Raw genomic sequence first — 12,962 nt, 5'->3', positions numbered from 1 at the left:
GAAAAGACTGGGGAGAAAGAAAGGAGTGACTCTGAGGGAGCTGTGTTTGGACAAAGAAAACACTAGTAGTTGGAATTAAAAGTATCAACATTTTCATAAAACAACAACAAACTAAAATTTCCCAAAGCAACTTCTGATTTATTCATAGTGTGTAAGACAGGCCGGTTCGAAATCTTTTCATTTTTGCTCAGATGGATGTGTAAGGGCACAATTCATTCATCAGCTGTTTCCCCAAGATTTCCCCAAGGCCAGAAGTGCCTTTTCTTGTCATCTGGGGGCCAGTATTGTTTTCTCGTATCTTTGGAAACACAGCTGGATTGCAGCTCTCTTTGTTCCTTAACAAATCAAGGCTATCACATATAAGCATTTTCTCTGGTCACGGAAGGAGGGGTGTAACATGGAAGTTGAACCAGGATTCAGAGATTTATATTCTCTTCCTTGCTCTTTCCTTGCCTGATTCACTGTAACTTACTAATTGTGCAAGAAGACACAATTTAGTTTCGATAAGTATAAACAGGTGTAAGAGGAGTCTTCAGAGGCAGTGTGGAGAGTTCAACAGCAAGCCAAGAATCTAGGAAACATTCTTGAACACAGCTTTTTCTAGAGTTGTTCTGGAAATTTGTTAGTGGATGATGGGCCCCGGTGTTTAACACTAGTTTTAATCCTACACGCGAATCTATGACTAGCTCACTCAACCTTAACTCGTTGTTTGGTGGGATCTGACACATAGCCCACCCTCCAAAGGGTTTTCAGAGGCTATGTATCACACGGGAAGAGATTGCCCAGCTTTCTCCAACAGAGTAGCTGGTGAATTCGAACTGTCTAACTCCGGCATCAGAGGCAAATCATGAACTCATCGTGCTGTGTCAAGTGTCTAAAGTTCCCTGATGGAATAGGCTTGTGAGTATGATTCTGCTTGCTTGCTAACATTGATATTCAGAACCACAGAACCTCTGCATTTATTCCTTTTTTTTGGTGGTGATCATAGAACTGTTTGTTTTATCTGGTAGAAGGGGAAAATGAAGGTTTGTGAAGGATGACATTATTAGAACAAGAGGCAGAACAGAATCCACAGCAACAGGTTTTCCCATGCGAACACCACTGTAGAGAAAATCGAGAACTTAGTGAGGCACAAGCCTGCCTTCTATTTTGGGGCTACTATCTCCAAATCTCGAGAATATTTGGGAATATGGGCCTTTGTTTTGGACTTTCCAGAAGTCTCCCTTGGTCTTGGTTGCGATTAAGGGCAGCAACTCAAATTCGCTAACGCCGGAGTAGGCACCTACAGCTACCTCCCCAAGCTCCTCCAGGAACCTAGCCCCTTTTCCTAACTCATCTAAGAGCTGGAGGTCAGTCTCAGAGCCCTTTGAGGACACTTGCTCCAGGACGTGCCTCTCATGGGTCCCATGCCTCACGTCCTGTGTGTCAGTCTTTGTGAATGAATGATGCACAAGCACTTGGAAAACATTGTGCGCCATCAGGAGGGGGCGGGAGGGGCTGACGAAGCCCGAAAGAATGCGTAAAGAATCGGGCGGACTTCCCCGGGAGCCGCCAAGGCCGCCCCTGGGAGCCATAGCTCGGCGCGCTCAGGACCGTCCCTGCTCGCGCCACTGGGGCGGTGGCCAGGCGGGGCCGGAGCCCGTCCGTCTCTTCCCTTTCAGCCACGATTGGTGGCGGCTGGGCCGGCCTGGCCCGCCCTCGGCCCGCCCCGCCGTACTCCTAGGCCCTGGGTTCGGGGCGCGTGGGTCTGGCGCGGAGGAACGCCCTTCCGAGGAGAGGCGGGCGAGGGCTGGGGGCAGCAGTAGCGGGTGGAGCGGAGGACCAAGACGCAGCTGCCCGGCGGCTGTGGGGAGGAACTGCTGGGCCGCCACCACGCACAGCGCTCTTAGTGCGCCCCCGGGTGCCAACTTCCCCGTAGCTGGGGAGAGTGCACCGTTAGGGCGCGGGCGGCCAGTGGGAATTTAGGGAAGGACGGCTGGCTGATTCCTGATCCTTTGCCCTTTCTACGAGTCCCCATCAAAAAAGACCAGCGTCGACCCTCACGCAAACTTGCTCCACTTCCCCGGTTCCTCCGACATCATGAAGGCAGCTGTGGATCTCAAGCCGACCCTCACCATCATCAAGACGGAAAAAGTGGACTTGGAGCTTTTCTCCTCCCCGGGTGAGTGGTGACTGCGAAGCATCCGCCCCAGCCTGCGGCCAAGCACGGTCCTCTCTTTCCTCCGACAGCGCTAGGTGGGGACAGCGTTGACCACTGGAGACCGGGAGAGAGGATGGCTGTTGGTGGCCCGGGGCGTATTTGTTTTTATAGCTGTGTTTTCGTGGGCAGTGGGAAAAAAAGCTTAGGGACTTTCCAGCAACCCTGTCCAAGCTTGGTTTCTTTCTCTACATTTCCCCCTACCCAAAACTGAGGGCGAAGCCTCCAACCTTATTCCTTCCTATTGAGGGGGATGAGTTTTGTCTGGGGGCATCACCGTGGGGCATGGCTTCCCCTGGAACTAGAGAGTACGAAACAGTTTCACTGCTGGGCTAGGAATAAATTTTACAATATTGCCTTGCCTGCCGATCCTTTACCGTCAGGAAAGGAGCTAACTTCTTGTTTCTCTCTTATGGACTGATCATCAGGAGATGGGAGGTTACTAGAAATTATCCTCAGAATTTAAGGGAAATGTTCCGAATTTACTCAAGCAGGTATTGTAGTCATGTCTATAATAAGCTCTAGTATTTTCCATCTGGAATCAGTGGTCCTTTTGAAGAGAGAAAATCCCCAATACAAAACGTGACTTTGAGTCTTTGACTGTTAGTGGTGGCCAAACTGTGACTTGTAAGTATTTAAGGAGCAGGATGGATAGGAGAGAAATTTCTCTTTGGTTTAGACACAGAGTTTTGTACTCAGCATCTTAATGGAGCACTCTTCTACGGAATTCCTGAAACAAACGCAATTTGAGAAGAATGATGCTCCTTTTTAGGATTTGGGAACTGTTTGCTGTCCTTAGAGATTAGTGATTTCAGAAGTAAATGATTATCAATAAGTAGCCCTGCTCCCTTGTGGTTAATTAGTGCCTCTTCTGCCGCAATTATTAGCCTCGTGTTTTATTTATTTTGTTGTTTAGAATATGTTGTTGCAGAACACGTACTCTGGCAATTTCTACACATACAATTCAAGACACTGATTGCCACCTTAAAGTTTAGTAGACATTCTCACACTAATTTCTTACTTCTCCTCTGTCAGCATAAAGTCGCTGACCCCTGAAGTTCCAGTCTAATTTTTCCAGTTCCTCTTGTCATTTCAATCATATATAGATAGAGCTTAAAAAATCCTGGTGGTCTTTACTAGGCAAGATGAGCTGTTGTTTTGTTTTAAGGTTTTGGATTAGGGTTTATTTTAACTCTTTCTTAATCTAAGTGACACAAGTTAGGCTAGTGTTTTATCATTTAGAGACCCTTCAGAAATGTTACTGGAGACACTCACTGGTCCAGTCTTCAGTTCTTGGACCACCTAACATTCAGCCCTCTCTTACTATAATGATTGGAGCCTGACTTGTTTCTTCTCCTGAGGCTGACAGTTGGGAACAGTGCAGGCATTACCCAGAACCCTGGGTGCATTTCAGCCTTGTAGAGCTTCCACTCTGGAGCAGTGCTGCTACAATGGCTGTGTTTGTGGATTCTGGTATACCAGAAAAACAAGGTGTATTTTTTTCTAATTGATTCAAACCATACTTAAAAGAAGTGAAAGGATGATTCCCAGCAAAAAATGTAAACTCAGCTAGTAGGTCCTTTCCTTAGGAATGCTTTGTTTATATGCCTGTTGGTGTGGGGAGGCAAATATGGTCCTCTGGCAGATACCCAATGCAAATGTCAGTCCACACACCTATGATGGACCATGCTTGCTAGTAATTGAAAAAGAGCCCACGGCAACACATGTTTTAGATCTCAGTAAACAGCTCAAACAGCTGGATATTTTCTTTTCTTTGTTTTATTTTTGTAATTACATATTAAATATTAGAAATTTTAAGTGCATGATTTCTATTATTGATAAAAAGAAACCTTGATCAGGGAGCTTTTAGGGACAGTAATGTCAATGCTAGAGTCACCTTCCATTATAATAAGTACTTTTAAGATGGTTCTTTATGTGGAAAAGGGTTCTAAGTCACAGCTCAGGTTTTGTAAATACAGTCAGATATAACAAAAGTCAACTGGCCTGTTCCAAATAGAGGTTTGAGAGGATGAAACCAAGGTGTTCCTAGGAGGCAAGGATTTTGAGGCTCTGCCTCACATACTTTGGGCATGTTGCCAGTCCTTGCTTGGAACAGTGGAAGGACAGGACAGGAGAGGAAGATGAGCTGGAGTGACACAGTAATGAGGGCAGGTGTGTCAGAGACCATGAGCTTGGTTCAGGGTAGGTCAGGCTTCAGAGCTATAGGTTCTCTATGAGTCTAGTCTGCTCCACTCCAGGGCACATAACAATAGCATTCTTTTCTCACACCAGATCCTTTTTTCTCATCTTTCTTGAATTAACCCTTGACGCAACTTTCAGGCTTTCTTCTATCTATTCTAAGAGTCCACATTTTATTATTTTAAGCAATATCAGAATAAACTACAATTTTATTTTTAAAAAGTCAAATGGTAAAACAGTTAGTTTTCTAATTCTAATAACAGGATTTGATTACAGACACTAGGTTGGGAAAAACAGAGAAACTAGAAAGAAAGTTTAGATATAATAACTAAACTTTAGTGTGATTTGTGATTGACCCAGTGGCTCTTAATACCACTAACAAGTTTTAGTTTCCTAAAAGCTTAGTAGTTTATATGTGACTATTGCACTTAACATCTCATAGAGGAACATAGGGTGCAGGATAGATAAACAGATTATCTAAGAATCTCCAGTAGACCAATGGATGAAGTGCCTTAATCCTTGCATCTGCACTCTTCAGTGTATGTGTTCTTAAGTAATATTTCAGGTTCCTTTTGAAAAGCTTGGCAAAGAGATTGCAGTTGAGACTTGGGCTTGCAAGTGCAAAGAAAGCAACAGCGCGGCGGGTACTGGTGGTTTCTGTTGGGAGCAGGGTAGGCTTTTGGCTAAGTGGACATTTGTTTTGTCCGTGGAACCATGTAGGACATATGTTTAAAGTTTTAACTTCTCACAGCGCATGCCTGTGTGTCCAGAGCTGTGACTTAAATATTTGTCAACATGATTTCTGCAAGCTGTTTTGTTCTTTTATTTGGGAACAACTAGTTTGGGGTCTAATCTGGTTTAAATGATTAATTTAAATCAATGTGTGAGAGCAAGAGGGAAGCGATGTAGAGGTTGGATGAGAACAGGAGTCCGGAGACCTGTCTCCTTTATTCATCACCATATCTCTGATGGATCTCATAGGGTATTTTTCAGTTTTAAGTACCAAACTAGCATACATTTTAAGTAACACTGGAACTGGATTTTCCTTGCTTGTGTTATGTAGTATATCGTTTTGGCTGTGATCGTGTGGTCAGGTTTTCAGATCTTAAATAGGCTCAGGGCAGCCTTTGCCAATGAGTGTCCATCAGTGTCCTCTTGGTGGGAGCCTGCTGAAAGGAGGGAGGCTGGGTGCCAAAGCAAATACATTCCTGAGCACTCCTTCCCCACTCCACCTTCTCATGAGGTGAGCATGCCCAAGGAAAAGCTGCTGTTCATTTGCCTTTTACAAATGCATCAGCACCTCTTCTTCCTTTTGCCTTGGTCTCTACTGTAAGCACAGGGTGTTTGTCTGGGGAGCTGAGTTGGTTTTAGAGGAGGAAAGATGATTTGTCTCATTGCCACCTTGATCATTTGTTGCATCTTCATCAACATGCACAAGATAGAAGGTCAGCACAGCCTGGGATTTGATGCATTCTGGTTAAGGCTAGGCTATTAGGAAAATTCACTGTGCTTCCAGAGCCTGACTGACCATTCCATTAGTGGCCAATGAGCCCATCATTACCACCAGGAACTCTGGAGCCTGTCTGTCTGGGTTTGAATCTCACTGTGCTACTTAGAAGCTGCATGCCTTTGAACAGACTACTTAATCACTCTGTGTTCTGGTTTCTGCATCTGTTAAAGGTGTGTAGCAGTAGTTCTAACTCATTGGATTCACATGAAGATTAAATCAATTATGTATAAAAATACTTAGAGCAGTGTCCAGGGAAGAGCTGGTGGGATAATGGATTCTACTTAACTGTTGTTGTGTACTGTTAAGTCGAAATCCACCCATAGCTGACCCTTCAGCAGGTTTTCAGAGGCATTTAATTGCATGGGAAGAGATTGCCCATCCTTCTCCCACGAAACAGCTGGTGGATTTGAACCATGTGTCTTAGGTATTGCAGCACAACTTCTTTCCACTTAGGCCACCAGAGCTCCCTACCAACTAGAAAACAAACAGAAAATGATCCAGTGTAGAATTTCTGGAAACTCTTGTGGTGCTCAGTAGGCGAGATGGCCCCCATAAGCCTCTTATATGAGAAGGAACGAGAAGTAAAGCGAAGAGAATTTTTTCGCCTGCTCAGTTGATATTTATGCCTTGAAGCTTGGCTGTGCGTCCCTGAGGACACTGGGTGAGACAGGTATCTGTGGTCCTGATATTGTGGAGTCAGAGTTAAGGTTAGTTATTTTTTGGTGGTGGAGGCTGTCTTTGTGGCTTCACAGCAGGAAGGCCACCGGGACTAGGAAAATGAGAACTTTTGCAGGGTTAATGGAAAAGTGAAGCTTTTCAACTGTGCAGGGTTGAGAAGTATGTAGTGTCCGGTTGTTATGAAGCATGTCACATTTTATTTATTTACTTGATTGGCAGAGCTTGCATTCCTCACATTTTTGGTTAGTTTGCAGTGCTGTTCTTTTGGTCTGTGTGACTTTTTTCTGTTTTAAAGAGGCAAGACCACCCAGCAGGACCATCACATCCCTCCAGGATACAAAGCAGCCCATGATCAACCTCTGAGAACCTGGGGTACTTGGGGCTACATCAGACACTCTGCAAATCTAAGAGTTGCTTAGTGTAGAGCAGGATTTTTCTGTAAAGTCTCCCTCATTTCAAAGAGCACAGATAACTCTACAGTGACTAAAAGGACTGTACAATTGCAGACCCCTCTCTGGTTTGTCCAGTGAATGACACTTTGCAAGTCTCTTTACTACTATGGGGGTGTTCTGGCAACTGGCACTAAAGTTGAGTTCTTTCCATTCATAAGTTAGAGCAATGTTTCTGAGACATATGGAACTCATAGTTTGTGCCAGGCACTTTCACCTAAAATAACACTTTAAGGCTTTATACAAACTCTGACAAAGAAGTAGTATTTTCCCCATTTTTCTTATGCGGAAAATGATACAATGAAAGGAACATACATAATTTGTCCTAAGACCACGCCGTTAGAAACGTACTTAAAAAACTGATAAGCATGTATAAAATTTCATGGACATTTTATATCTTAAGACCAAAGTACAGTGTTATTCCCAGAAACTCCCAGAAGGGTGTCTGAAGAGTCAGGGTGGTGATTTGGGGGTTCTGAAAGCGCAAGGCCTTCCTTCTGTCCCTGGGTGACTCTCAGACGAATGGAATGGCATCCTTATGTCCTGAAGATTCTGGCTGCCTGGTGAAAGGCTTGTTTTGTTTTCAGAGTCAGTTAATCACATGGGAGAAGATTGCCCATCCTTCTGTGGAGCAGCTAGTGGATTCAAACTGCCTCTAGGATTGCAACTTTGTTTTTTACCTTGAGACCACCAGAGCTCCTTATTGGCTGAGCTGAACTGTTTCATTATTCTTTATTTATTATTCATTATTCCTCTACATTTCCTACTAAAGTCGTGTACTAAGAATTTCCCTCTAATCTAAGTAACACGTTTGCTGTACAGTTTGCAGAGAAATCATAGGCAGCTGCATTTGAAAAAAAGGTGCCCCCCCGCCCGGTAAAATGTCATTTAAGTCCGTTCCATGTGTCAGGACACACTATCTGGAGTTATGACAGTAAAAGCTGAGGAAAGATTTTTACCGGCAGACCTGCCAGCACTCAACAAAATGCTGATAACAAAATGCACGGACTCCCTGATTGAGTTGTTGGTTCATCTCTCGATTCATAGCCACTGGTTTATGATTCATTTGTTGGTTCTTCTATCTTGCATTACTATTTGGGAGCCCACACAGTATCAGAGAAGAGTTTCTGTATTAACAACATAGTTTCCTTATGTTTATCTAACTACTCCTTGATGAAATGTGGGCCTTATTTCTGTGGTTAGAAGGAATGTCTGATAGGATCCACCTCCTGTGTTCACAATACTCTGTCTATGCTGTGCTTATTATTGTATGTGCCGTTGAGTGGGAACCCACTGATGATCCTCTCATGCGTTTTCAGAGGCTGTAAATAGCAAAGGAGGAGATTACTCATCATTCTTTCTTTTTTTTTTTTGAGCAGCTGGTAGATTTGAATTGCATACCTTCAAAGCTCCTTCTGCACTTAAGACTGTTAATATTTCTTAGTTCAAGGTTACAAATGCCAAAGGGTTTCCCAGATCTTTATTTTCACTTGCCATGTATATATTTTTTAATTTATTTATGTATTTATTTATTTATTTTCAGTTGGGTTGAAAATTTTTATTTGGTGGGGAGGGTGTATTTTTCAGTTTGCTTAGTAAGTATGTTAGTTCTACTTGGCTACTTTCCTGAAGATCTGTGTCTATCTTCTCTTCCTCCCAGCCCCCTAAATCTCATTATGTAGCTTATTTTCTCTGTACAGATAGAGATCAGTATTGCAGTATGTTGTTGTTGTTGTTGTTGTTATGTGCCGTCGAGTCGCTTGCGACTCATAGCGACAGTATGTACAGCAGCCCTAAACTCTGCTCTGTCCTGTGCCAATCGCACTGCTTCTGACACTCCCATCCCGATTATCCCAGTCACTGAATCAATCCACCTCATAGAGGGCCTTCCCCTCCTGCGCGGTCCCTCCACCCTCCCAAGCATGATGTCCTTCTCCAAGGACCGGCTCTCCTCACAACATGTCCAAAATGAAATGTGATTTTGCAGTACAGGCTGAGAAAATGAAATGTAATGGTGTAGTTAGTACAGGCTGAGAAAATGGACAAAAGTAGGATAGGCTGTGGTGGATGCAGTCTCACTGATAGGAAGCCATGCTTATGACCAAACGAAAAATTTTGTTGTTAAGCAACAAATATTTACTGATTGTTTGCCAACTCCTCTATCTTTCCCAAGGGCTTTCTAATTTCTGCTGCTTGAGTTCAAGCCTGTCATTTGATATTCCAAATATAGTATCTTAGTGTCCCATTAACTTTTCCCCCAGTTGTTCTTTTGCTTAACATTTGCTTTATTGCTTTGAATTCTAAAATATTGACCAACTGTTCTTTAGGAGAAAGATGGTGACTTTCTTCCCATGTTATTGACAGTCTCTGAAACCCTCCAGTAGGAGGATCATGTATAGTTTGCTTCCAGCTTGATAGCAAGGAGTGCATTTAGACCTAAAGAATTATTAGACATTTTTTGGCTAATAGATTTTAGGTGTTAGTGGGCTTTGGAATGTGGTTGTTGTTGTTGTTATGTGCTGTTGAGTCACTTGCGACTCATATCGACCCTATGTACAACAACCCTAAACTCTGCTCTGTCCTGTGCCAATTGCACTGTCTCTGACACTCCCAACCTGATTACCCCAGTCACTGGATCAATCCACTTCTTAGAGGACCTTCCCCTCCTGCGCTGTCCCTCCACCCTCCCAAGCATGATGTCCTTCTCCGAGGACCGGTCCCTCCTTACAACATGTCCAAAGTATGTTAGATGGAGCCTCAGAATCCTTGCCTCCAAGGAGCCACCTGGTATAACCCTTTCCAGGATGAATCTGTTTGTTTTCCTAGCAGTCCGTGGTATTCTCAGTACTCTTCTGCAGCACCACAGCTCAAAGGCATCAGTTCTCCTTCTATCCTCCTTGGTTATTGTCCAACTCTCTGATGTATAACAAGTGACTGCAAACACCATGTCCTGAGTTAGATGCGCCTTAGTCTCCAGAGAGACACCATTGCTCTTCAGTACTTTGGAGAGGTCCCTAACAGCAGATTTTCCCATGGCAATACACCTTTTAATTTCCTAGCTACTGGTGCCAAGAGTATTGACTGTGGAGCCAAGCCAACTAAAGCTGTGAACAGTCTCAATCTCTTCACCACCCATCCTGATGCTGCCAATTGGTCCAGTGGTGAGAATCTTCGTCTTCTTGACATTGAGCCTCAATCCATATTGGAGGCTACAGTCCTTTACCCTCTGCAGCAAGCACTTCAGGTCCTCCTCAGTTTCAGCAAGCAGGGTTGTGTCATCTACATAACACAGATTGTTGTTAGATCTTCCACCAATCTTGACCCCACATTTCTCCTCATAGAGCCCAGCCTCCCGGATAATCTGTTCTGCATACAGGTTGAAAAGGCATGGAGATAGGACGCATCCCTGGCGTACGCCCTTCCCAATTTTGAGCCATGCAGTGTTCCCTTGCTCTGTTCTGATGACTGCCTCCTGGTCCAAGTATAGGGTTCGCATTAGCACGATCAAGTGTTCTTGGATTCCCATTCTTCACAAAGTCAGCCACAGTTTGTTATGATCCACACAGTCAAATGCCTTTGCATAGTCAATGAAACACAGATATACATTCCTCTGGTATTCCTTGATTTCAGCTAAGATCCATCTAACATAGCTACAATATTGCTAGTACCACAACCCCTTCTAAACCCAGCCTGGACTTCTGGTAGGTAAGTGTTGAGTTGCTAACTGAAAGGTTGGTAGTTTCCACCATACTGCCAATGGTAGAATCTACCATTTACTCATCGCTCAAAAGATAAGGCATTTTGCTTCTTTAATGATTGGAAGTCCTGTAGAGCAGTAGTACTCAGTCATTGACACAGTGACTGCAGCCGTGGGCTCAAGTGTATCAGAGATGATGAAGATAGTACAGGATAGGAAAGGGTCAGATCTGTTTTTCATAGGGTCCAGTCATACTTCACAACAACAGCAGCATAGGGGTATTGTAAGTTGGAATCCATAGCATTGTGTATCTTTGATACTCACTATCCAAACTGGGATATATTTTTTTATAGTAGAAAGGGGCACTATTAATGATTACATCTGGACAGAAGGCATAAAATGGATCTTTCCCAATAAAGGAAAGCCATTTGATATAGACACTAAATTTGCTTTTGTTAAACTCAGTTCTAGATTGCTCATCTGTCAGATTTCGTCCGCTCAGTGGCATCTAACAATAACAACAACAGGGTTTTGACCATCCATAGGAGAAGAGTAAGAATGTGAAACAATTTAAGTTCAGTGTGGTTTCCCCCAACCATAAGTTATATTTTTAAGTTTGTTTTTCACAGTTAATTTAACATTTCTCAGCGCCTGAGAAACATTTCAAAATCAACCTCAAACATGGTCACTTTAAGCATTAGAAACCTCTTGGTAGCTTTTAGTAACTATGATAAGCCATTCAATTTTGATTTTAGACATTCTGGAGGGGAACTGTAAATTTTCTGCATGCAGAGTTTATGTGTGTGTGTGTAAATGAGCTTTTGAGTTGGAGAGGTTCCATCTTTTCACAAGTGAAGGCATTAAACTTTTAATGTTCATGTTAGGTAAGAAATTTTTGTTATAGAGTCAAAAGAGGCAAAAAGAAAGAAAGAAAAGAAAAAATGTTTCTTTATACTTTTAAACTAGATTAAAACAAAACCAAAAATGAAAACCCAAACCTTTGTATGTAGGAAATAGTGGCCCCAGCTGCAACATCCTTTTACGTTAAAACATAAGCGAAAGAAAAAAGAGTAATGAAAGAGAAGAAGTCAAAGTAGAAAAGAGCAAGTAAGGAAGTAGGAAAGACAGAGAAGGAGTGGATGAAGAAAAAAATCTAAAAGATTGAGTGCCCTTTCAGAGATGAGTAAAGCCTGCTATGAACCAAACTTTGCACTTGGCCAAGTGGATAACCTTGGTCCTGCTATTTTCAGTCTTTGTGTGATTTTTTTCTCAAAAAAAGCAAGCTCTAGATTCCAGCTGAGAGCTGTTCCTCACTATGTCTTTTGTAGATCAGATGGAACAGATGCATAAAATCCTTATGCATAAAAAATTTAGAGCCTTTATAGTGATTTAAACATCAAACATGAAATAAATAAAGATGTTTGTGGTGAAGAATTTGTTGCACGTCGGTTCAGTCTTTTGCAGTGAAGGTAAACTTACATAAACAGAAAAACATAAACAGAGCTATCTCTCTCAAAGATGGCCGCTGATCATGCTGCTTTGACATCATAGTGCCGACTGTACTTTAACCCCTGGCTTGCACTGCCAACCCAAAGACACTAGCTGCTCTTTGGGGGAACTATGGGCAGCCAAATTCTGTGAGGTTGACGGCCTCTGAAAACCCATTGGAGGGTCAACTCTGAGTTGGTTCCAACTCAACAGCACATAACAACATCCCCTTTCAGGTCTTTCATTTCAAGACTTGTACTTAATTTTTTTTAATTCCCCCTGTTATTATGACCAGTCACCCAAATTGTAAATATTCCCATCTGTTCCTATATTGCTTTGTCAACCATGACAAAGCCAGTTGAAATCGGTTTGAAGCCCACCTTAAAGGGTAGGTAAGAGTTGTTTGTTAATTGTACATTGGCAGACTGTCCATTAAATTCCCCACGGGTGTGTGGTTTTTCAGAATCACTTGGGTGAAATCTCTTCTCTGGTCTCCAGTTGCCACCACAGCAAAAAGTGAAGGAGGACCATTGTTTACATAGAAAGATGGGAGGAGGATCAATGACTGTATTTTCTGTGTCTACTGGATACTTTCTTCCAACAGCCTGTGATTTCATGGATGAACTTTAAGAGCACATTTATATCTCGGAAACATTTGAAGGAAGTATACAATCAGGGAAATTGTTATTTATTTTTTTTTATACTTTCTTGATAATTTTTTTATTAAATCTTATTAGTTTTAAT

General features: G+C 42.8%; 1 protein-coding gene across 2 annotated transcripts in view; it reads left to right on the top strand.

Annotated features, from left to right (window-relative positions):
- The first annotated feature begins 2,079 nt into the window (after nucleotides 1-2,079).
- LOC102844738 (protein C-ets-1-like) overlaps nucleotides 2,080-12,962 on the top strand; it is an 85,476-nt gene continuing 74,593 nt past the window's right edge. For both annotated transcript variants that reach the window (XM_006901378.1, XM_006901377.1), the window contains exon 1: nucleotides 2,080-2,161. In XM_006901378.1, the coding sequence (XP_006901440.1) occupies nucleotides 2,080-2,161 (82 nt within the window). The remainder of the gene's footprint in view (nucleotides 2,162-12,962) is intronic.

The sequence above is a fragment of the Elephantulus edwardii genome, unplaced genomic scaffold, assembly GCF_000299155.1.
Source record: "Elephantulus edwardii isolate Elephantulus edwardi_28Jun2011 unplaced genomic scaffold, EleEdw1.0 scaffold00323, whole genome shotgun sequence".
Taxonomy (NCBI): domain Eukaryota; kingdom Metazoa; phylum Chordata; class Mammalia; order Macroscelidea; family Macroscelididae; genus Elephantulus; species Elephantulus edwardii.
The sequence above is the reverse complement of the archived record's forward strand: the minus strand, read 5'-3'. Positions and strand labels throughout refer to the sequence as shown.